The 22,930-nt window shown below is 45.2% G+C and overlaps 1 protein-coding gene across 1 annotated transcript; it reads right to left on the bottom strand.

Annotated features, from left to right (window-relative positions):
• Positions 1-7,194: 7,194 nt before the first annotated feature.
• Positions 7,195-19,882, bottom strand: LOC146862784 (keratin, type I cytoskeletal 19-like). The gene is made up of 8 exons (XM_085642087.1): positions 19,295-19,882; positions 16,387-16,469; positions 15,372-15,528; positions 14,314-14,475; positions 12,769-12,894; positions 11,898-12,118; positions 8,917-9,002; positions 7,195-8,147 (listed from the first exon to the last, which is right to left on the bottom strand). Exons 1-8 carry the CDS (start codon positions 19,838-19,840, stop codon positions 7,981-7,983), a joined length of 1,548 nt encoding a protein of 515 aa, XP_085498213.1. The 5' UTR covers positions 19,841-19,882; the 3' UTR covers positions 7,195-7,980.
• Positions 19,883-22,930: the final 3,048 nt, after the last annotated feature.

Raw genomic sequence — 22,930 nt, 5'->3', positions numbered from 1 at the left:
CAACCAGGAAAGCCCCTGAGGATGTTTTACTACACCCCAAACCACAAGGCACGTTCAGCAATTCAGCGATATGTTCTCCTGCACCAGATTTTTTCATTCCACAATTTGCTCACCACATCCCTCAACTCCATCATGGAATACACATACCACAATTGGGTAAGGTGCACACCATCATCCCAAAAAAGACACTGCTCTTTAAGGTCCCCATGCAATACGACTTTGATGTTCCTTGCCATGCAGAAGACCCTTATAGCCTTGTTGAGCTTTACCCAAGCTTTATCAATCGCAGCATGCTTAAAATGTCCCCTTCCAAGTTTTGACTGGCACAAATTCAGTCCAAACCAAGCAAGTCCCTGAAAAATGTGAAGTCCCGCTGCATATGTTGAAGCAGCATCAAACCTGATAACTGAACCAGATTGTTCTCCCCCAGGTGGATTACAAGCATGTCAGGGAAACCCCTCTGCTAAACCAGTTTCATCAGTCATGTTATCAAACTACTCCAATGCATTCTCCCTTTACCCAACCATTGCACCTCATGTCAGCTGCTTTGGAGGCCCAGCTATCACCCATACACTTGCTGGTCTGCATACTTCACCACCCAGCGCACAAAGGACTGTCCCACAATCCAGATTACCATCTTTGTATCTGAACCTCTCATGCACCCTGCGGTAGAAAAAAGGCAATTAGAGCTGGCAACACTCCCCAAACCTCCACCCCGAAACCTGATCCCTTCCGCACATAGCGCTCACAGTACCTTGACTTCCATATGCCTATATGTCGGGTCCGACCCCATGCCCACTGCAAACATGCAATTGCAGTTGCCGGCCCAATTCTAAATGAATGTGTCCCAAAAAGCGGCAGGATCCTCACCCAACCCCTGCAAAGCCATGCACAACACTTCAAACAATTGGAACACAATAAACCTACCACCCCCTTCATGACATAAAACATCCAGCTGCCTCCTACTAAATCACTCTTTGATCTTTCGCCATTCCTGCATGGGGCAAACCTTAAGACTTCCCCCTTTGCATAGCCATACCCATTTTCCCCTACCCCTATGATCCATCTTGGATCATCACAGCCGAATGCCCATTCGCCCATGATCCAGGCTCACTTCCTCATGCAACACACACAAATCCTGAGTGAACCTCAAAAGCTCAGACACCAGTAAAGCGTCTAAAAACATCGAGATCATGCACAATAGGATGACAGCCACCTCAAACAGATCATAATATCAAGCAGTTAAAACTGCCAACAAATCATGCAAAAGCGCAAATGTAATTGCCTACTGCAACGCAGAGCTCCTCACAGCCCTCTCTCTGCCCCACCCTTCCAGAACTCAGCCCAGTATCTCATCCCTTGTTGGGTTGAAACCCCAGGACAGCTTGCCATAAAATGAAACTCCCGCTAACTTGCCCATAATAGTCGTGGGCAGTAAACCTTTGTCAATGCAAAACAAAACAAAATGCAACCCACTCCTTCAACTTCCTGGTGATCCTGCAACGAATCCCTTGGCAACCGCCCCTCAAGCTCCCCAAACTCACTTTAGCCAGCCAGTAGCTCCTTCTGGTGGACTCAGCCAACAAACTCTTGACCAGACCCACTACTCTCACTCCCAGGAGGCCCAAATGTCTGCAGGCAACAGTGTCTTCACCACCTCTGCTGCTGGTGCCAGCCTGTGAAAGCGATGCCACTGCGACTGAGATGATGAGTCTGCTATATCATTATTGACACCAGGAACATGCTTAGCCCTGAAAACAATATTTAAATGAAAACAAATCTGCATAAATCTCCACAGCAATCTCAGCACTCTCAAGTCTCTTGCTTTTTGTCTGTTCACCAAGTCAACCACTGTAATGTTGTCCACTTTAAACACCACCGTCCTGTTTGCCAATTCACCGCCCCACACCGACAATGTCAACAACAATGGGAAGAACTCAAGAAAGATGATGCCAAGTCTCTGACTCAACCAGTGTGCCAGCCATTCCTCCACACACCACCTCCCCTTCCAGAGCAAACCAAATCCCGAGCTGCCAAACTGTGTTCTCATCCAAAAATCTCATAGACACTCCTTTAATGTCATCCAAGAACATGTGCATATGCAAAGATCAGCCATGACAGCCGAAGAGATCCGCCCTCCCTGTCATGAGACAACACCTCCTACGAGATAGCCATACCGAGTCGTTCCGAAAAGTCTGACCTGCCGTCACCGCTCCGCATGCAAAATTCAAAAACCTGAGCAGCTTCTGCACTGCCCGCAACTCAATTCTCCGTACACTGATCACCTCAGAAAGGAAACCCTGGATCTCATGCACCTTTGTCCATAGCATCCTCGTCACTCATCGCACAGTGTCTAACTCAATGCCCAGGAATGTCAAAACCTCGCTAGGACCCTTGTTCTTCTCGGGGGGCAACGGTACCCCAAAGTCCTGAGCCAAAGTCTCAAAATGCTGAAGCACCCTACAGCAGACCCCAGGGACCTTCCTGGGACAAACAAGAAGTCATCCAGATAGTAAGACACCTCCTAATGGCCACTCGACTTAGTGAAAACTCATTGCCAAAATGTGCTAAAGGTTTCAGATAATGCCCACAAAATGGCACAACCCATAAGCAAGACCTTCCCATATAAATGGCACCTCCAAATTTCATGCCTAACAGAGAGAAAACAGCAGGGTGTATTGGCAAAAGGTAAAACATGGATTTGATGTCACACTGTGCTAGCTCAACATGGATTTGATATCACACTTTGCTAGCTCGGCACCCTGCCCACACTGTCTTACCAGTTGAATGGTATCACCCACTGATGCATACAATACCCTACTGTCATCCTCTGCAATTAAGCTATTCACCAAAGCTCCCTCTGGCCGAGACAAGTGGTGAATCATCCTGAATGTTCCCACTACTTTTTAAGGTACCACACCCAACCCCAGCAGGGAGATGATCAAATCCGGAAGGAGCCAGTCAAAATATGGGCCCACTATCCTCCCATCTGCTACCTCTTTGTCAAATTTCGCTGCCACCACCACAGTAAGTTCTTCAGCAGACTTCAAGTTGTCTCCCACCTGTGCCCCAGGGGATCCTGGTACTCCACTCCGAAACCCTCTGTGAAACCACATTTCAGCCGCAAAGCTGTTTCTCTGTCCAGGTACATGGAGAGCGAAGGTATCATGGCCTCCATCCTAATGGGTGTAGGAGCCTTTTGGTCCAGCCTGTCTCTGTTGTACACAGCCTCTAGAGGACTTCCATTGTTCCGTGGAGCTAGACAGTGTGAAGCACCGCATGATAGGATGTAGACCCCCGCATTTGGGACAAGTATGTTTAAATTTGCATGGGTATCGGGAGCAAAACCCCTTGTTGAAGATCCAACATGCCCCAACGTTGGGTCCAGTTGGCTTTGGTGCCTAACCCGCTCCTTGTGGAGTGGAACAGGGCTGAAAAGGCTGATATGTGATGACAGGCTTATCGCGGTGTGCCTAGAGGCTGTGGATTGAGTGGAAGAGATCCACTGCATCCACAATTCCAAATCCACCACCCCCAAGGCTTATCAGGATTAAGGCTTATCCTAGCCCGGAACTCCTCATCGTACCTAAGCCACGCATAACCCCCATAGTGCATCTGGGCCTTCCTAATGTTGTCCATATATTTGAACAAAGCAATCGCTTTGTCTATAGCTTCTAACAATAAATACTGCCATAAATCAGAAATGCCAATGTCCAATTCTCCATGTTGACCCCTCCTTCGCGTGAATATCTCTATGTAAGAGTTTGAAAACATCAACATATTCATGGCTCTAGATCATATTCTTTGTCTTACCAGAAAAGTGGGACCCAAAAGGCATCCCTAAACCCATGTATGGCAACCTCTTCTGGTTTTTATCTTCCTCTGTAGATACCTTCCCATGGCTGCCACCTGCCCTTCTGTGTAATCTGTCTGGATCCTTTTACAGCTGTGTCATTGTCCCCTTTGAGGCACCCTTAGCCTACACCCCATCATCCTCAATGACACTTTCTCCCACACTCACGGTCTTGCAAGTCTTACCCCCGACCCATGTGTTTCATGTCCCACACCACCCAGCAATCTCCTTTACCCGCTGGGATTTCGCCTCTGTCTCTCTTCTCTCTGCGACTTCCGCTGCCCCTCCGTGTCACTTTGTCTATGGTGTTCCCTCTGTCCACACTTGACTTTTGATAAACACCAAATGTGCTTCTCATTGCCTGCACTCTCCTTTTCGACTTCTCCTCTGGCATCCCCACATCCTCATCATCACGCGGCTCACCTTCTTTCACTCATTGCTGCCATCATCATAGTCCACAACCAACTCATCATCAACACTGTCATCACACACATTCCTCCACACCGCTCCACCACTCTTCCTCGCAAGTACATCACCTACGGGCACAGACTACCGCTCCGGTCGAGGTTTGGGAGCTCGAGCCCGTGTCATAGTGGGGCCGCAGCAGACACCCTCATCTCTTCGGGCAAACGTCCAGGGTCCGTCATTCACCCTGATGGCATCCCCACCATTACATTATCGAGTACACACTAACAGGTGAGAGTAATAGGACCGGAGAAAGCATCTGATTTTCAAACACTCCCATGGACGTCTCTTGGTAAATTTTATTTCTCCTGTTCAACTGGTTTGTTTTCGATACAGTTCATGCTATTGCAAGACTCAACAGGGCAACCTAGCACATGCCTCTGAGCCAACGACGTCGGTTTTGGCTTTCCGGTAGAATCTCGGGACCCAGCAGACCGTTCAGAGGTTAGATTTACGTAGCGGAATCATATTTGACGCACTGAAAATTGACAACTTTTCTTAATCACATCTGACTGACACCACTTTTTCAAGGAATGTTTTTTCACTAGTGGCAAATGTTGCATGCTGGGACTGGTAGTAAATTAACATCACCTTACCACTTATTAGCTTTCTTATCAGAGGGCACCGCAGCATGACAGTCACCTTCTTGGAGCTTCTGATTCTGTTCTTTCACAGATGAATAATTATATACATATATACATACACTTGTTATCATATGACTCTGTTCCTGCAGTGGCCATGTCTCACATTTTAATTCATCACCATTTCACTAAGTTAGAAATATTGTTGGACTTGCACAATGCGCTGAATGTCATACTTCCAATGAGTACATTTGTATTACTTTTCGATTGTAGTGACCCCTGACCAAGGGTATTACACCTGAAATTTGTATTTGTTTGAATGGAATTTGAGAAGTGAATTGTAACTATCTCTCCGGACAACACGAATGTGAAGTCAACATTTGTGAAAAGAAATCGATATCCACAGTCAAATGGATTAAAGAATAGATTTAATCGTTGAGTTTCAAATTGAATTATTGCCTGTGGACTGCTATGAAATTTCAGATTCACTGATTTACTAGGGAGCCCTTGGGCCATGTACACTTAATTAGCATAGGGCTTGGGTGGAGCCCCGTCTACAGCGTGCACACGAAGTTAGTTTTTAAAGATTTCAATTGTTACTTACAACAGTGTTGAATAGTATTTGATTCAAACTCAGATAAAATACAGTGCATTACAACCACTCCAATAAGGACCCCCACCTGTCTACCAGCCTCACCCACTGTCCATGACGTGCCATACCCCGCCAGGCTGCACCAAACTGGGGGATCCCTCGCACCACCGGGCTCCCAAATCACACCCACTCCTTGTAAACTTGTGCCTGGTTCCTGTCCTTCTGGCACCCAGAGCCAGAGCCCCCCTGACCCTTGACCCCCATCTTCCTGACCCTGCATGCTCTCACCTAAGGCATGAAACCCCCCTTCCACAGGACATGCGCACAATGCAGCCTCCTTGTCCCTGTAGATACACTCCCAGCACTCCTCTATTGAATGTGCATGCGCTGCTCTCTAATGGGGGCCTCAATAACCATCACGTGCCATTTTCTGCCAGGGACAGGCTATGGGTCCCACAGGGCCCTGCCCCCGCACCTCTCAGTGACCCCTCTCTGGTGAATGGAACAGCCTTGTGTGTGCCCACATCCCCCATCCCCCCTTGGACTGTAGATGGCTGCATCCTCAGCTAACTTATGCTTCTTAGTGGCTGGGCCCTATGACCCAGCCACCAATGCGGCACTACCCCCAGGGACAGGCCCTCCGACAGGTCCAAAGGCCCTTTATTCCCTGGACACTCATCCAACTGTCTAAAGCACACTGCCCCAACATGAGTATGATTGGCATCATCAATATCCAGACACAGACTAGATATTAATTTATTGAGTGGTATTGCCGTGCATTGCTGAGTTTCTAGTCTACAGCACCTCCCTAAGGTCAGTCATGGACTGCTCTGTACCAGGACACCAGAGGTAAACTCCACACATGAAAGAATTGGGACCCGTTAGTTTATGGATTTCTCATCGACCAATTTGCTGCTAATGTCCCCGGATATTCAAAAATATAGTCTTTCTAAGTGTTTCTTCCACTTTTGGACATTTATGTAAATGCTATGTGGGTGTGTTTCTTTCATCAAATTTCAGGCTCACGGTGGATCTTATTGGTCAGTGAGCCGCCTGTAGTGTCTAAGCTCTAGTAGACACAAGAAGTGCTGTTAAATAGGCTTTCGGTCAGAATACAAATGCATGCGAGAAAAGATAGGAGCAAGTTCTGAAGGTGCCTCCCCCATGGAATGGTGGTCCCTAGACCCTGCCAATCCCTCTGTGGGATGAGGACCATGTGTCGGATGTAGTTTCTGTTTCTGACTAGGATTGTACAGTAACTGGCACAACCTACAAGTTTGATTGCTCCAATTGTCACCTCTTGCTGTTCTTCTCTCAGGATACTCTGTGCCGCCTCAAGGGACTACCTGCTAAAGGTAAGGATGGGACCAGTCTCCTCCTGTCTGGCTTGACAATTGCACAGTGCCCGCCTCTCTAACCACCAGATCCGAATGTACTGATCTACATAGAGCATTCTGTCTCAAGGATGCTTCAGACACATACCGCCATCCACCTATCCAATCACTCTTTCACACAGACACTAGCAACATTTACCCGCGTATACAGTCGAATACAGTCCTCTCACCAATATGGAAAAGCTTAAATTCCCATATATTAATGCTGATACGATATATGTAGAAAATACAATTTTCCACCAAGGGAGAATCACATCCATCTGTTTGCACATAAGTAGCTGAAGAAGCCTAAATAAGAGGAGAAACACATTTTTTGCTTGCAAAAGGTCAACATCAAAGTTTATTTGGAAAACTAGCAGAGAAAATGTCCTTCATAAACCAATAAACAATGAAGTCACATAGATAAGAATTCAAATGCTCCTTTACATAGACATTATGCCAGTGAGAGGGGAGGTTAGGCAAAGGGGCCCTAAGGATACATCTGATGGTCAGAATATGTGGTGCTCAGACTGGTGTAAGACAGAGATCAGTCAGTCAGGTGGGTCTCACTCTATGGTTAAACTCCCCAGCTAGGTGTGTATGTCCGTTCCCCAAGCGTTGCCTGTGTGCTATGAGTGTGCGTGTCTCAGCATAGCCCTTCCAACACTACCCAACACGAGGCATGAGTGAAAATCACTGAATGTACAGCCCATGTTATAGGAGCATATCCCCACCACGTTCAAATCTTTTTTCAAGCATTGCTTCATACAAGAGCAATTTTAGCAGGAAAAGTAAGCAAGACAGATGAAAAATACAATGAGGCCTTTAGAAACTCGACAGTGACAGTAACCCCAGGTTAACAAAAGCTCTCATCAATCCTAGTTTTTAGATTTCCATTCCAATGAACCCTGAGCCAGGCTCATCCTGCTTGTATCTAGACAAATTACACTACATGGTCCAGAATACATTGGAACACGTGCATGAAAAACCAGGAACGGATACACATTCCGCTGACCTGGAGCTGATTAGCCCACACACCACTGTGTTCTCTTAGTTCTTATCAATCTCAGGTACTGAATTCCAGGCCGATGGGGGGGGGGGGTCTCGATAGACATCTTATTTCCTTGTCTGAGAGGTTGGATGCTGGTCTCTGGAGGCGCTGTCCTGGGAGGAGCTGTCCCGGATGGTGCTGCCCCCGGAGATATCCCGGGAAGAGCCGCTCTCTGAACCATAGGATCCCTGGGACCTTTGGGCGCTGTAGGAGTCCTGGGAACCACGGGAGGCTGTGGAACAAGAAAGGAAAGTGTTTGAAATATATATATCACAACTGTTTAAGTCTCACCTGTAAAGGTGTGCTCTGTGATCCTTCAGTTAAGGGTCATCCCACAATGATGGACAACCAGCAACCATGTTCCCAAAAGGCCTGTGCCTCGGCTAAACTGAAAGGGCGGACAGCCTCAGTAGCATGTCAGGCTCACTTGGCAACTGGCTGATCCTGCCAGAGGTCTAACAGCTTCTCAGGGGCACCAGGTGTCAGTAAACCTTATTTACATATTGGGCAGTACGTCTCTCAATGACGTTCTCTGGCAACAGGTAATATTTCTATTCAGATTTTTAAGTCTCTGTCACGTTTTCTTTTCATAGCCAGAAAACTCGGGGGCATGTTCAGAATAAATGATACCAGTTTTAATATTTTCTAATTCTTTAGTTTAGCACCATCTTTTTATTCTGCTTTATGAGCAAGTTGTGTTGTTTTTATGGCGGTGTGCAAAGTCGGCTGCATTTGTGAATCTTTCACTGTATTATATATCATTTGCTGTGATAAATTTATCCGACACTAATTGTATCATTTGGGATTCCAAAACTTGTGAGTGAATTTGGATATTTTGTATGCAAAAAAAGTCTACTTCAATCTGTAAAATAACCACTGCTTGGACTTTTGTAGCTCTCGAGTTTGCCCCTTAAACATTGTGGGCTGCCAGATACCATGTACAGCTCAGTTCTTTAGCCCACGAGTGGCCAGGCCCTCCCTCACTGAAGACCAGCGCTTACCTTGTCTGCCCCCCTGAGCAGTGGAGGACGACGAGGATGAATAGTAGGATGAGCTGGAACTCCCCTGCTGACCCCCATCTTGAATGCTGCGAACACAGACAAGAATACCAATGAAGTAAACAGAAATAAAAGAAAACAAGAAGAGATAGAAATGAAAACTAAGACGGCCACTGAGGTGAGAATATTAAACCACAGTCTGCCTGTATTGTATTGCAATTGCATTTATATAGTGCTTACTACCCCTGATTAGGCATTGAAGCGCTTTTGTGTTGCACATGTTGGATGCTTTGCACAGCCTTGCTAATGTTTGCTGGTATTTGTTGGTGCATCTTCCTAGACTTGGACTGCAACTGACAGTCTCAAACCTGCTCTTCAAACTTCTAACACTACCCCAGAAATCCCAAACTGTCCCTTTGTGGGTAGTTCACCTAGCCATTTTTAGGTCTATCTACCACAGGCAACGCTAGCGGTCTGTAAGAGCACACGTTATCAACACTCATAGAAAATGGACTCCCATCAACCAATGGCTAGGTTGAGTTAGCTTCCTTCAACCAATCATATGTTTGGGTCAGCTCCCTTAAGCCATGATTTGGTTTCACATTTCAATCACATCCAATGAGTATTGTAAAGTCATGTATTTTGCAATCCTGATTTGAAATGGATGGTTAGTCTAAAAGGCGCCCTTGTTGTTTGTGACTTGTCCTTATCTAAGATGTACACAGCAGTAGCCATCTTACCTGAGGAGATTCAACTAGAGAAATGCTCTCATTGTTTGCGGAGCACCTTTCCAAAAGTTCTGCTGGAGTGGAGTGGCATGCAGCCATGTCAGAAGCTTTTGGGAGGCTGAGGGCCAGAAATGTTGCTGTATTCTTATTGGTTTGCCATCCGATGGCAACTCGTGATTAAGGCAACAGATCACTGGGAAAAAAGGAAGCACAGTGTTTGGCGCCACCGAGTGGTGTTGCCAAATCAGCGGCCTCACGATGAAAACAATCAGGCTGCTTTTTTTTTTAAACAGATTATGTAATGTGAACGCAGGTCCTCCAAGTACAGAGGCTGTGGCAAAGAGCCATGGGTGCCCTCCCTTGGTGACAACCCAGGTGGCATGTATATCTCAGTACAAACTGATCCAACACAAATACAACTCCAATATCACAGCCCCTCATTCTGTTTGGGGTGACCTTTGTTTTAGTAATGTTTTCTTGAAATGTAAATACGGGGAACTGAACTACATTGCAAAAGGAGGTCATGTTCGTGCTCTCTGCTGACATCTCTTGGGACCAGCTGCTGAGGAGTTAAAATTCCAGCACTGCTCATTCATCTTTGTGGCATCAAGCGCTACATAAGTATTACTAGTGGCGTCATCAGCAATGAAAAGTTGTTATATGTCTCCCAGTTGAGTCGAGGGAAGAATAAAGAAGATCACCATCTGTTAACTGTCTCAAAAACTGATTGTTGAATGTACTGTCTATGACCTGTGACAAACATGTAGCACCTTTTACGAATATCAGTTGTGGTGCAGTACCCTTAGCATGTTTTCTTTGCTTGATAGATATGGTTTAGTGGCTAAATTATTGATTATAGTCAAGAATCCTGGAACCTTATCCTGGCTTCCCCAAAATACAAACTGTTTTATCCTGTGCAAATTACTTCGGGGCATATTATCAAGGGCCGGCGATAAATATCAATCAGCGCGCTTAGCGCTTGTATATTTATCGCCGGCTATCCATGGAATTTATCACCCGGTAAGCGCGTTATCAACAACGCGCATCGCAGAGACGATAAAAATTCCAAAGATAGTGGGGATATCGCCGTTTTCCATGGTGGAATACGGCGATATCATAGATGATAGGACCTGTGGTCTTAGCCACACAATCCATCCCCCATGTTAGATATGCCTTAGTCAGGAATTTAACAGACGTTAAATTCCTGCGTTAAGGCATACTTAACGTGATTTTAAATATCGCTAACCCTCGTTGTCAATATTTTCCCAATGGAGTCTTGTCAGGCACGCCTGCTTTGCATCTCATTAGCGATGCGATGGGAGGCGTGCTGACAAGAGGCGCTATTGCCAGTAAACTGTCGCTAACAGCTGTTAGTGACAGCTTGCTGACAGGGCGATAAAAATATTGCCGCTTTAGCGGCAAAAAGTGCCGCTAAAGCAGCGATATTGCCCTTGATGATATGCCCCTTAGTTAGGTAGCCACTAACACCAGCATTTAGCACACATGGAAATTGAACAATTTGTTAGACACTAAAGGAAATAAGGTACACCGAGAGAGATGAAGGGGCATATCACCAAGGGCACTTTTTGCCGCTAAAGTGGCAATATTTTTATCGCCCTATCAGTAAGCTGTCGCTAACAGCTGTTAGCGACAGTTTATTGGCAATAGCGCACCTTGTCAGCACGCCTCCCATCGCATCGCTAATGAGATGCGAAGGAGGCGTGCCTGACAAGACTCCCCTGGGAAAATATCGCGAACTCAGCTTCGTCATATTGACAACGAGGGTTAGCGATATTTCAAATCAATTTAATTTATGCCTTAATGCAGGAATTTAACGTCTGTTAAATTCCTGACTAAGGCTTACCCAACATGGGGGGTGGATTGTGTGGCTAAGACCACAGGCCCTATCATCTAGGATATTGCTGTTTTCCACCACTCAAAACAGCGATATCCCCACTATCTCTGGAATTTTTGTCGCCTCGGTGATGTGCGTTGTTGATAACGCGCTTACCGGGCGATAAATTCCAGAGATAGCCGGCGATAAATATGCAAGCGCTAAGCACGCTTTGCGATATTTATCGCCGGCCCTTGATAATATGCCCCTAAGCGTTTAACCCGCTGAGCCATCGTGCCATTGATCTGCACGATACTTGTTTAGAAATAGCTCTGTCTGTCCTCTGCTTGCCTGACTCTGCAGTGGTTGACAGCTCCTAGTTAGACCCTTCCCTGGCTGTAAATGTCCAAGTGGGGCCTTACTGTGCACTTCCGTCGTCCAGCAGGCGGCGGTAGGTGGCGATCTCCTGCTCCAAGCGGACCTTGATGTCCAGCAGGATCTTGTACTCGTTGCTCTGGCGCTCCATCTCGCTGCGCAGATTGGACAGCTCCGCCTCCACCTTACCGATGGATGCCTGCAGCTGCGCCAGCTGACCGCAGTAGCGCCCCTCGGATTCTGCCAAGGAAGTCTCTAATGCCGTTTTCTGTGGAGAAGAGATAAAATGACAGTTTGGTCATGCGTCTCTATAGTGCACCCAGACGGATCGTGTGAGGGACACCGTGTCTCTAATATAGCCTTATAGCCCGCCGTAGTGGGCTATACCGGCTATTAAAGGCCCGCTCCAGCGTTAAAAGCCCGAGCCAAAGAGGAGGGCCTTTAACAAGGGAGTGGGACTTTAATAGCCGGTATAGCCCAGCTACAAAAGGCTATAAGGCTATTAGAACATTCTGCCACTAGAGGGCGGAATGTTCTAATAAATAAAACAAAGGCCTCTCGGAGCGGAGGGGATTTTAATTCCCTCGGGCTCCGAGAGGCCTTTGCGAAAACAACACTGGAATGTTGCTTTGCGGGCCTTTACCGGCCAGTAGAAGCACGGAGCACTCCATTGTATTCAATGGAGTGCTCCACATTCCAATGTTCTAATGTCAGTTACCATTCTGGGAGTTTTAATATTGGTTCACTTCAATTGATCTAATCAGATGCAAATTAAAGGTCCTATTTTATTTTCAATGTGCGAGAAATTAGGCAGGAGGATTTTAATCTTTCCCCACTTTTCTCTTACTGGGTTATAGGTCGGCCTCGTGCGCAAGATGGCGGCCATGTTTTATCTGGCTGCAGAGTGGTCTCACTCACCATGCTGAGCTGGGCTTGAAGGTCGATTTCTAGATTCTGCACCGTGCGTCTTATCTCGATGATCTCCGTCTGGCTGGACTGGAGCTCTTTAGATGTGGTGGTGACCTGGTGGGACACTTCCTGAGACTGAAACACAAAATAGTATAATGCCTTTACATGGTCATATTTCTTAGCAGCGTTAGTACTCTCCTGCATTGTGCTAGCTTCCTACAGATACTTTACAAACAGTTCAGAAAATGCATACAGTGGAATGAATAAGTGAATGGGAATGTGTATGGTCTAGTGGTTTCCTGGTCAGACATGGCACCAAAAGACCTAGAATTCAAGTCCCTGCTGACGCCCTTGGCCACATGTGTGAACTCGAGCAAATAAGACTCACACATGTGGTGTATTTTCTGTCAGCTGATGTAGAAATGAAGGATTGTCCAGAAAGAAGTCAAATGTTGTAGATAAGTACCATATAAAATAGAGATGTTTATATATCTTTGATAAATAGGGTGTTTACCAATCACACGAAATGCACAAAGATATTGGATTGCATACTATGTTTAATATTTTCTTTTGGTTTAACCCTTTGTTCACCCTCTTAAATTCTCCTAGGCTTGTTGCTATGCCTTAGTTCCTGAATGTTGGGGGTCCATACATGTTTCCTGAATTTTCAGTGGCCGGATTCCTAGCTCAAACTATTGAATTCTCCTTGCCTACACTCATTACCAGTTTACTAGAATTTACTGTGTCTATACTCATTGCTAATGCGCTTGAACGTTTTGAGAACTTTACTCTGTTCCTGAGTTCTCCATGTCTAGACCACTTACCCGCATTCCTGAATTCTAGGAGCCTAAATTCCTTACTCATGTTCCTGAATTCTCCTTTTCTAAGTTCCATAACACGGCCTGGGTCCAGGCACTGCCTATGGTCCTCGGTTCTCCTTATCTCAAACCAATAGCCGCATTCCTGAATGCTCTTTGTCTAGATTCCTAGCCCTTATGCTTATTTAGACTTTACCTACATCACACAATGCTGTGAATCCAGAGTGCTGAGCATGTTCTCAAATTCCCTGTCTAAACTCATATTCTACTCTCTTAAAAACTCCAGTACGAGATTCCAATGTTATGTTCTTGAGTTCACCCTCCCTTGACTTCATGGCTGCATTCCTGAATTGCCCATGTTTGGAATCCTATTCTACTCTCTTTAAAGCCACCGGTCCAGAATCCATGATTGTGTTCCTGAGTTCTCGCAGTCTAGACTTCTTGAATACGTTCCTGAGTTCTCGCTGCCTGGATTCACTACACATGTTCCTAAATTCTCCTTAGCTAGACTCTTTCTCTACGTTCCTAAATTCCTAACTGTTCTGCATCAATGCTGCTTGTCTATGTTCCTGAGTTTGCCTCTCCAGGCTCCTTGACAATGTTCCTGGTTTCGCATTTTCTAGATTTGCACCCATATTCCCGAAGTCTTCATATCTAGACTCCTTTCCCTGGAATTAGACTCCTAGCCCATGTTACTGATTTCTCCCAGTGCAGCCTCCTTGCCAAGCAGGTTTACCTGTGTCTGGAACCAGGTCTCAAGCCCTTTCTTGTTTGTTTCCATGATGGTCTCATAATCGTGTCTCATTTCATTCAGGACCTTCTGGAGGTCGATTCCTGGTGCTGCATTCACTTCCACGTTGACCGTATTGTTCAGCTGTCCTCTCAGTTGGTTCACCTCCTGCAGAGAAAGGAAGGCTTAGGTCACTTTTTATTGATGTGCCAAGCTTACTACAACAGTGTAGAGAGGGGTGACTTTGAAGGTGTAATATTGCCCAAACGATAGACAGTCTGGGCTTGGGGGGTCCAACATGTTTCCTTGAAGGTCAATTTCAGATCAGTTTTTACTCACCTTCATTTTTAATGGAATACAGTTTCATAGACAATGCTGAACCTAATTACTGGCTTGGATTTTGCCATTTTAGACTTACGTCTGACACCTCTAATCTAGGGGTATCCTGATAGGTACTCAGTGGGGTGCTGATGGAAAGATGGCGGGATAAGGGTGTTTTGGGTCGGCCAAACGTGGGTGAGTGAATGCGGAAGCTAAAATGGAATAGTGCATTGTGGAGGGAGTATTGTTAGAACCCTACATAATTAGAGTGCGGTTTCAGGGGAGAGTGGGATCGATAGAGGTGAGTAGCAAGCGTGCAGTGTTAAAATCACTGCAAGGTGTAGAGCCAGGGCAAAGAAGTGTCAGGTGGATACTAGCAAGGAGGTATGAATGTTGCAGCAGGTGCAGTGGAACCGGGGCCCCGAGGCCTGGACGGTCCACAGAGCTCTTGGTAATTGCTGTGTTTTCCTACCCACCCAGTGGTCAGAGGTTTAATTTTCCATGTTTTCACTAAGGCCTGTGACGCCCTTGCTACGCCTCTGGTATGATAAGTGTTCTGGGCGAAGTGCAGAGTGGAGAAGTGTACAGCAGGTAAGTGTTGGCAGTTTGGAAGGAAAGATTGGTCATTTATGGCAGAGTCTGAGTGTTTTGGGTGATGATGGGCTACATATTCCAGGCAAGACCTTGTTTGATGTCTCTGAATGTGGTCCATTGGTTGGCCTGAGTGGAGGAGTCTCTTTTACCTCTGCGTGGTTCTTCTTGAGGGCAGCAACTTCTTCCTGAAGGGCCTCCAGCTGAATCTCAAAGTCAGACCTGGACAGAGTGAGGTCATCCAGGACCATGCGCAAGCCATTGATGTCTCCCTCAACGTTCTGCCAGATGGCGAACTCATTCTCATACCTGCAGCAGAGAAGATAGGTGGACTTTAGGCATCTAGGTGAGTGAGAAGTAGGTGCAGTAATACAGACAATGGAACAGAAGGAGAGGGAAGACCAGGAAGGAATATCGGGAAAGTTAGAAGGAAAAATGAAAGATATTGGAAGAGGCAAGTGGGGACAGGAGGAAGAAAAAATGTGAGGAATAAAGATGCATTGAGTAAGAAAGAATGAATATAAAAGAGTCAGGGAAGTGGTGAAAATAAGGAAAAAAAGGTATTTGAGGAAAGTAGGAAAAACAGGAGCGTAGACAGGAAGGTATTGAAAGAAATTAGAAAGATAAAAGGGAAAGAAAGGTTGACATGAAGGAAACGACCTGAATGGGGCAAAGGAGAAATTAAAAAAATAGAAAGGCATGAAGACTTAGGTGTAAGAAAGTAAGGAAACAGAATGGAATGAACAAAGGTATTAGAGAGAGAAATTGAGAAAGAAGGGCGGAACAAAGAAAAGTGGAATACACAGAAAAGATATAAAGAAAGTGAGTAAAGGAGAGTACCTAGAAAGGAGAAGTAAAAAACAAAGGATGGAAGGAATGGAAAAAGAAAGCATTTAGAAAGGATTCTAGGATTAAGATAGGGATGTAAAGAAGGGGGAATGGAGTCAGAAGCCATGGAAAAAACATGCAAAATGAGGGATTATGGAAAGGATTCAAACGGACGATAGAACAGAAGAGAAAAGGAAAAAGGAGACGGTGAAGATAGAAAAATTAGAAAACTTGGGAAAGAGTGGCAGCACAAGGAAAGATAGGAAACGGAGACATAGAAAATGAGGTATGGAATGAGGGTGTACAGAGAAGATCAGATGGATTGTAGCATGGACTCACTTCAGCTTGAAGTCATCTGCTGCCAGCCTGGCATTGTCGATCTGCAGGACAATCCCAGCGTTCGCGGAAACAGCTGCGAGGATCTAGGCGAAAGAGGGCACAGGAAATGACGAACAGCACAGCACTGAGGTCTGACTTAACCCAGATAGTGATGGCTCGAGCAGACCAAGTCCGAAGATTGGTTGAGAAACAATGGCAGGATGAGCAGTACATTAGAGATCAGCCAATCGGATGCAAGGAGGGCTCTGGCGATGTAGACCCCTTCTCTCTCATCATGGGCAGATTAGAGGACTATTACCTCCCGCCACTGCTGCACACACACACACACAACAGGGTTCAACAACCCTCAACTAACACCATCTACTTACCCAGATCCCCTGGTAGTAGACAACTCACCCACAGCCTCACCAGAACACAAAAACTGCACTCACACACATTTACTCTGAGAGACAGAGCAATTGGCTTATTTTGACCTACTGCTTGTAGGTAGAGCGCGCCGATATTTTTACATTTAAAAATTCTTACATGGAGAGAGCTTCAGCCTTTGTAAATCCCCATAGAACGAAGAGGAGAACAATCAAGTATCAGCTACTATGTCAGTATTTTGAAAGGCCATGGATGCGCCCAGCTTGCAGCGTCCTCCCTGACCCTTCAAGGCGCTGGCGCCAAATAAACTCTGGCTTTCTTGGACTCTTCCTGCTGCTTTCTCACTCAAATCAAGAGAGTTATGGAAGTTCCATATAGGCACATGCTTGTATGGAGAGAGCGCTGGAGTTTTTATAGTGATATACATTTAGATGGTGTGACCTATGGAGGTATCCTATTGATATAGGCGTATAAGGAGAACTAGGGAGGCTTCATATTGACATACATGTGAGTTGAGAGCCCTGGAGTATTCCTTTTGGCATACAATCACCATGAGAGGGCGATAGAGTTTTCATATAGTCACACACTAGGAGAGACCTGTGCAGATATCCTATTGACACACATACATTCACAGGGCTAGGAAGGCTTCTAATTGACAAACACTTATGTTCATAAGTGTCTGGAGTATTCATATTGATATAAAGTTAGTTGAAGAGGCCTGTGAGTTTTGTAATCGATGTACACTCCCGTGAAGAAAGCTATGAAGTCTTCATGTTAACCATCACTTGGGCAGAACGATGGAGTTTTCATGTTGACGCACTCTTACACAGAGAGAACTATGGGAGTTTCATAGTGGCAACCACCACAAATATGCGGAGAGCTAGGGAGTTTTCATACTGACATTCATTTCTATGTAGAGATCTATGGCGTACTCATACTGACATACACATAAAGAGAGAGCGAAGGCGTGGCAGACTGACATACACTTAAGTGGAGAGAGCGACCGAATAGTCAGATTAACATTCACTTTTATATAGAGATCGATGAAGTTTTCATATTGACTCAAATTTACATGGAAAGAACTGTGAATATTTCATATTGAAATACACTTGTATGAATAGAGCTATGGAGTTTACATGTGGAAACACTTACATGCATTGAACAGTTGACTTTCCATACTGGCATAAAGAGCTTTGGGGTCTTCATACTTACACACACTTACATGGAAAGAACTTTGGAGTGTCCAGAAGGGCGCACACGTACATGTAGTGGACTGTAGAGTTTTTTATATTCAAATGCGCTTTTATAAAGAGAGTTGCACATGAGAACACAATTCCATAGAGCGAGTTATAAAGATTTTATACTGATATAGGCCAGTAGCAGGCAGATACAGAGCTTTCATATTGACACGGAGAGAGTTCTAGCTCTCTTCAGATGCTTGAAGTGCTGGTTCTAGCATCACTCCAGGATGTCAAGCAAAAGGGCACAAAATTATTCTCTATTTTGGTTTTAAAAGGCTGAGGGAAGAAAGCCTTTTGCAACGAGCGCAGGTCCTCTGGCTGCTGCCATGTTCTGTTGCCTTCCTCCCAGGACTGGAACTCACAATACATTGGATTAGATGACATAGAACGCACAATGGTATCTGAACGCTCCGGATTTAAAAACCTTGGGGCTTATTTACGAGCCCCTTGCGCCACTTTTGCGTCGTTTTTAACATGGGAAAAGTGTCGCAAAAGTGGTGCAAGGGGCTTGTAAATCTGCCCCCTTGACTTTCCGTATGACTCAGTTGTAAACACCAATCAGAGAACTGCGTGGAGGACCAATAGAAGGCCACCAATTGTATACCAACACAGGTAGCCTGGAGGATGCTGGTCCTACGCCAAGAACGTTAAACAACAAAACTGAAGGAAGAAACTTTATGCACATATTTTTCCCTCTATACGGAAATGCTCAAGGGGATGTGTGTGGTTAGAGCCAAATATTTGTATTTGGGGGGGGGGGGGGGTGAAGGGAGGCAGGCATTTATTTAACAAGAGTGTCTTGCAGTGACTTTCCTTGAGACTGAAAGCAACGTTTTCATCCTGACATCACTACTTCCCAAGATGCATCCTGTAGCTTCAGTCCACAGTCATGCAGCACTGTGTGGGAAGCACTAAAACAGTAAAAATGTGTGAACAATACAATCAAACGAAATTGAATCAAGCAATGAAACTGGCTTAGAAAGAAATTGTGTAAATAAGAAATGGTAAAAACACTACCTGATCTGAAAGCTAGTTCTAAGTGCTTCATGCAGTGAGCAAGCAAAGATCCCCAGAAGCACTTGCAATGCACACGTTTTGCCCCCTCTGAGAGGAATATTAGAAAGTCAGAACACAAATTTGATCAGACAGGTGATCTTGCTAGTAGGGAGCATTCTTACTCAGCTGATGCTGCCAGTATGGCAAGAATAAGGATAAATGACGTAGCCTGGAGTAGGGAGATGCTTCTACCACATGCCATGGCCACAAAGGGCTGCACTGTAAAGAGTGGAGGGTGGTCTTACCTTCTTCTGGAGATCTTGGATGGTGTCATAGTATTTGCTGTAGTTCTCTGCCGGGCGTGGGCCGTGTGTTAGGTACCACTGTTTTATCTTTTCCTCCAAGTCAAGGTTGGCTTGCTCCAGGGAGCTCACTTTGTTCATGTAGGATGCCAGGCGGTCGTTCAGGTTCTGCATGGTCAATTTCTCACTGGTATTGAGAATGCCACCTTCACTGTTGCTAGACCAGGAGCCCATGCCTCCCCCGAAGCCACCACCACTGGAGGCACCGAGAAAGCTGCTTCCGTAGCCACTACCAGATCCACCACCAAAGCTATGGCCCCAGCCAGCACTTGAACTACTGCCGAAACCACCGCTGGAGCCACCACCACAGCTTCCACCATATCCACCAGCACTACCAAAGCCAGCACTCATTTTCCCTCCTCCGTGCACACCACTCAAACTACCACCATAGCTCCCACCACCGGAAGAGACGGAGGACATCCGATAAGATGAGCTACCGCCTGTGCTCCCCTTCCCCTTCTGAGAACTTGACCCATACAAATGACTCATTCTGACGGCAGTAGCTCTCCAATCACTTTGTATGAGAAGATCTCAAAGTTGAGCACAAGTGTACCTACTAACAGGCGTCCTTATTTATACTTGTCTCAAGGGTTGGCCCATCTTGCAATACTTTTATTGGAGTCATCAGCCCAGTTGCCTATGCCAACTTTGGATCCATCACTGTTTTTTTTAACTTTCACTGCCTACAGAACACTCCACAATATTAGGTTGTGTGTGTTTTTATAATTTTAATTATCACTGTCATGAAAGGTGTAATTTAAAATGAGTTGCTCCTTTAGCAGTGAGTGAAACGATGGTGCCTGCTTCCACCCTGCCACGCCTTGCATTTAATCATAATCTTCAGGTTGCATAGCTATGAGGAAAAATGGAATACCCCGGGAGAATCACAGCCAAGCATGATAAGCTATCTCACAATCTCCCTGCTTGTAAATATGAGAAGAGATGGGCATTTTCATTCTCTGTTTCTCTGCCAGTCTGAGTGCCTTCAGCATGTTTGCCTTGAGAATAAATACACATTGTCAATCTCAGGATAGCAAACATTTTTCTGAGGATGCTTGATATATCTCGGCTCTATGCCAACACAGCAACCACAATAGCCTAAAAAAGTAATGTTTCAAGAGTTTTTTTAAACCAGGCAAAGTAAGAACAGCAGCGGAGATGAAACGAGCCAATGGGGCAATAAAGAAAAAAGCTCTCCCACCAAACCTGGAAGTGTGAATGTGGGGAACGGTCAGAAGGCCCTTATCGCTTGATCTAAGCATTCTTGGAGGGCAGTAATGCCAGAGTTTGTCCTTTATGTAAGAGGGGGCTTCACCCATCAGAGCCTTATGGGTGAGGCATCACATCTTAAAAACGGTGCGCTCTCTGACTGTGAGCCAGTGTAAGGTCCTCAGAGAGGGCACCGAGGGAGAGACTGCCGGGAGATTACAGACCAGGCATGCAGCAGTGTTTTGCACCACCTGGAGTTCGGCCAACAAGGTATCATTGGCAGCCATAAGCAAAGTGTTGCCATAGTCGAGGCAGCTAATGTCTAGGGCCTGGACCCAAGTCTTCCTAGTAGACGATGGTAACCAGGGGAAGATTTTCTTCAGAAGCCGCATGGTTGCAAAGTAGGCCCGCAGATAGTGGAGATATGATCCTTCATGAATAGTGCCTGGTCTAATTTAACCACCAGATTTATCATGGAAGGCCTGGGGGAGGAAGCCTCCCCATGTTTTGAAGGCCACTAGACAGGAGAACAGAGGTCCTGGGCTTTGCCAAATAGCATAACATGAGTTTTTCACTGTATAGTTGAAGATAGTTCACTATCATCCAGGCCACAATCCTTCTCATACAATCCATGAATCGGTCCTTTACGCCATCAGAATCCTGACCAAACAAGACGATCAGCAGGGTGTCATCCGCGTATGCTATGACAACAAGGCCACAAGATTTAACAATCTAGCCAAGGGGGATATGTAGATGTTAAACAACATAGGGCTCAACGATGAGCCCGGAGGAACCCCTTTGTTGATAAAGATGGAGCAGGACTTAAATTAACCCAGCTTATCATCTGTGTGTGGCAATCTAAAAAATAATCAATCCAAAGTAGTACATTGCCACCGACACAGATATCAGGCAATCTGCAAAGCAGTATTTCATGAGAAACTGAGTCAAAGGCCACTGACAGGTCCAACAGCACTAGCATCCAGTGATAGGCAGATTGTGTCCGTAACTACCACCAGTGCTATCTCAGTACTGTGGCCACTCTGAATCCCCATTGGGAGGGATCTAGAATTTTAAAGTCCTAGAGGAATGCCATGAGCTGTTTGTTGACTAGGCTTTCCAGAATGTTCCCCAATAGTGGGAGAAGTGAGATGGGGCAGTAGTTAGACACGTTTTTTGGGTCTGCATTTGGAATAGCCAGGGAACAGGCACGTGACTTGGTGAAGTCATTGAGCATTTTGTAGAGCGATTCAGATGAATTTTCAGCATTCCCGATTTTGCTAGAGATGTAGCATCTCCTAAATTTCCTTATAAGGGTGTGATAACTCGCAAGTGCACTTTTGTAGGCAGCTCCGTCTTCCAGTCTTCTGTCTTCACTACTGCTAAGCAGCCAATACAAGGCACTTGAAGGCAAATCTACAACTAGGGGTCAATCCTGTGATGTCATTGTTGGTCAAATGGTGTGTTTTGTCACTTCCACAACTCCTGTTGTTGCTATCAATAGACAACAATGCATTTCTGCGTCATGGGTCTACATTATATATATTCAGAAAAAATCCCACTGTTCTAAATGCTGCTGATAGGCCACAGCTTCAAGGCCTTTCGAATGATACACATCTAAAAGAGAGAAGATGGTAAAAGAGATTTAATACCTTTTCAAATTAAAAAAACACAGCCCTTTCCAAAATCCACAAATGTATTTTTAAAGCCACATATCACCATACATTATCAGGAATTTGTTATCCAAAGCAGGAGAAGCCAGATCAACAATTGGAATAAACTGAGGTGCTAATGCAAATTATAGCCTCAGTATAGTACAATACTGTACTGCCCAAGGAAGCTTTGTCTTTAAGCTTCAAATCACAACACAGAAAATAGTCCACCTCCTCTCTCAGAAACCCCTAGATCCATTCTCTAACTTTATCCCTGCCGTCAACACTGCACAACAGTCGGCTGCGTTTTATCTAGTTATGTACTACACAAATCCATACATAGATAAAGGAGTCAAAGTAACTAAAAAGACATAAAAGTCCCAGCCTGACACAACTGGAATTGTCTTTTACTGTTAAACGTATACACCGTGGTCCAATCAGTTCTGAGGAAGATCCCATCATAATTATGCTGACCGAAACACATTGACACAACTAAGGCATACTCCTAAGCATAAAAGAAATATATAGCTCATAAAATATTTTCTGTGACAAAAATATTGAGGAATAACAATATTCAAAATTAGGATATAGTTGCTTCTCAGAAACACCCATTTATAAAATTTTGGGTGGTCATGTAAAATTAGGAGCAAATCAATGTTTAATTATGATTTGATATATGTGCGTTTTCAAATCTTTATCAATTTATAGAATCAGATGCATA

This window comes from Triturus cristatus, chromosome 2_2 (assembly GCF_964204655.1).
Source record: "Triturus cristatus chromosome 2_2, aTriCri1.1, whole genome shotgun sequence".
Classification (NCBI taxonomy): Eukaryota; Metazoa; Chordata; class Amphibia; order Caudata; family Salamandridae; genus Triturus; species Triturus cristatus.
The sequence above is the reverse complement of the archived record's forward strand: the minus strand, read 5'-3'. Positions and strand labels throughout refer to the sequence as shown.

Coding starts and splice junctions, on each gene's coding strand:
- LOC146862784 (XM_085642087.1), bottom strand. CDS start 19,840: ATGAGTCATTTGTATGGGTCAAGTTCTCAGAAGGGGAAGGGGAGCACA. Junction 14,476..15,371: donor TCAAGAAGAACCACGCAGAG/GTAAAAGAGACT, acceptor CTTTCTCTGCAG/GAGGTGAACCAACTGAGAGG. Junction 8,148..8,916: donor TGCTCAGGGGGGCAGACAAG/GTAAGCGCTGGT, acceptor CTTGTTCCACAG/CCTCCCGTGGTTCCCAGGAC.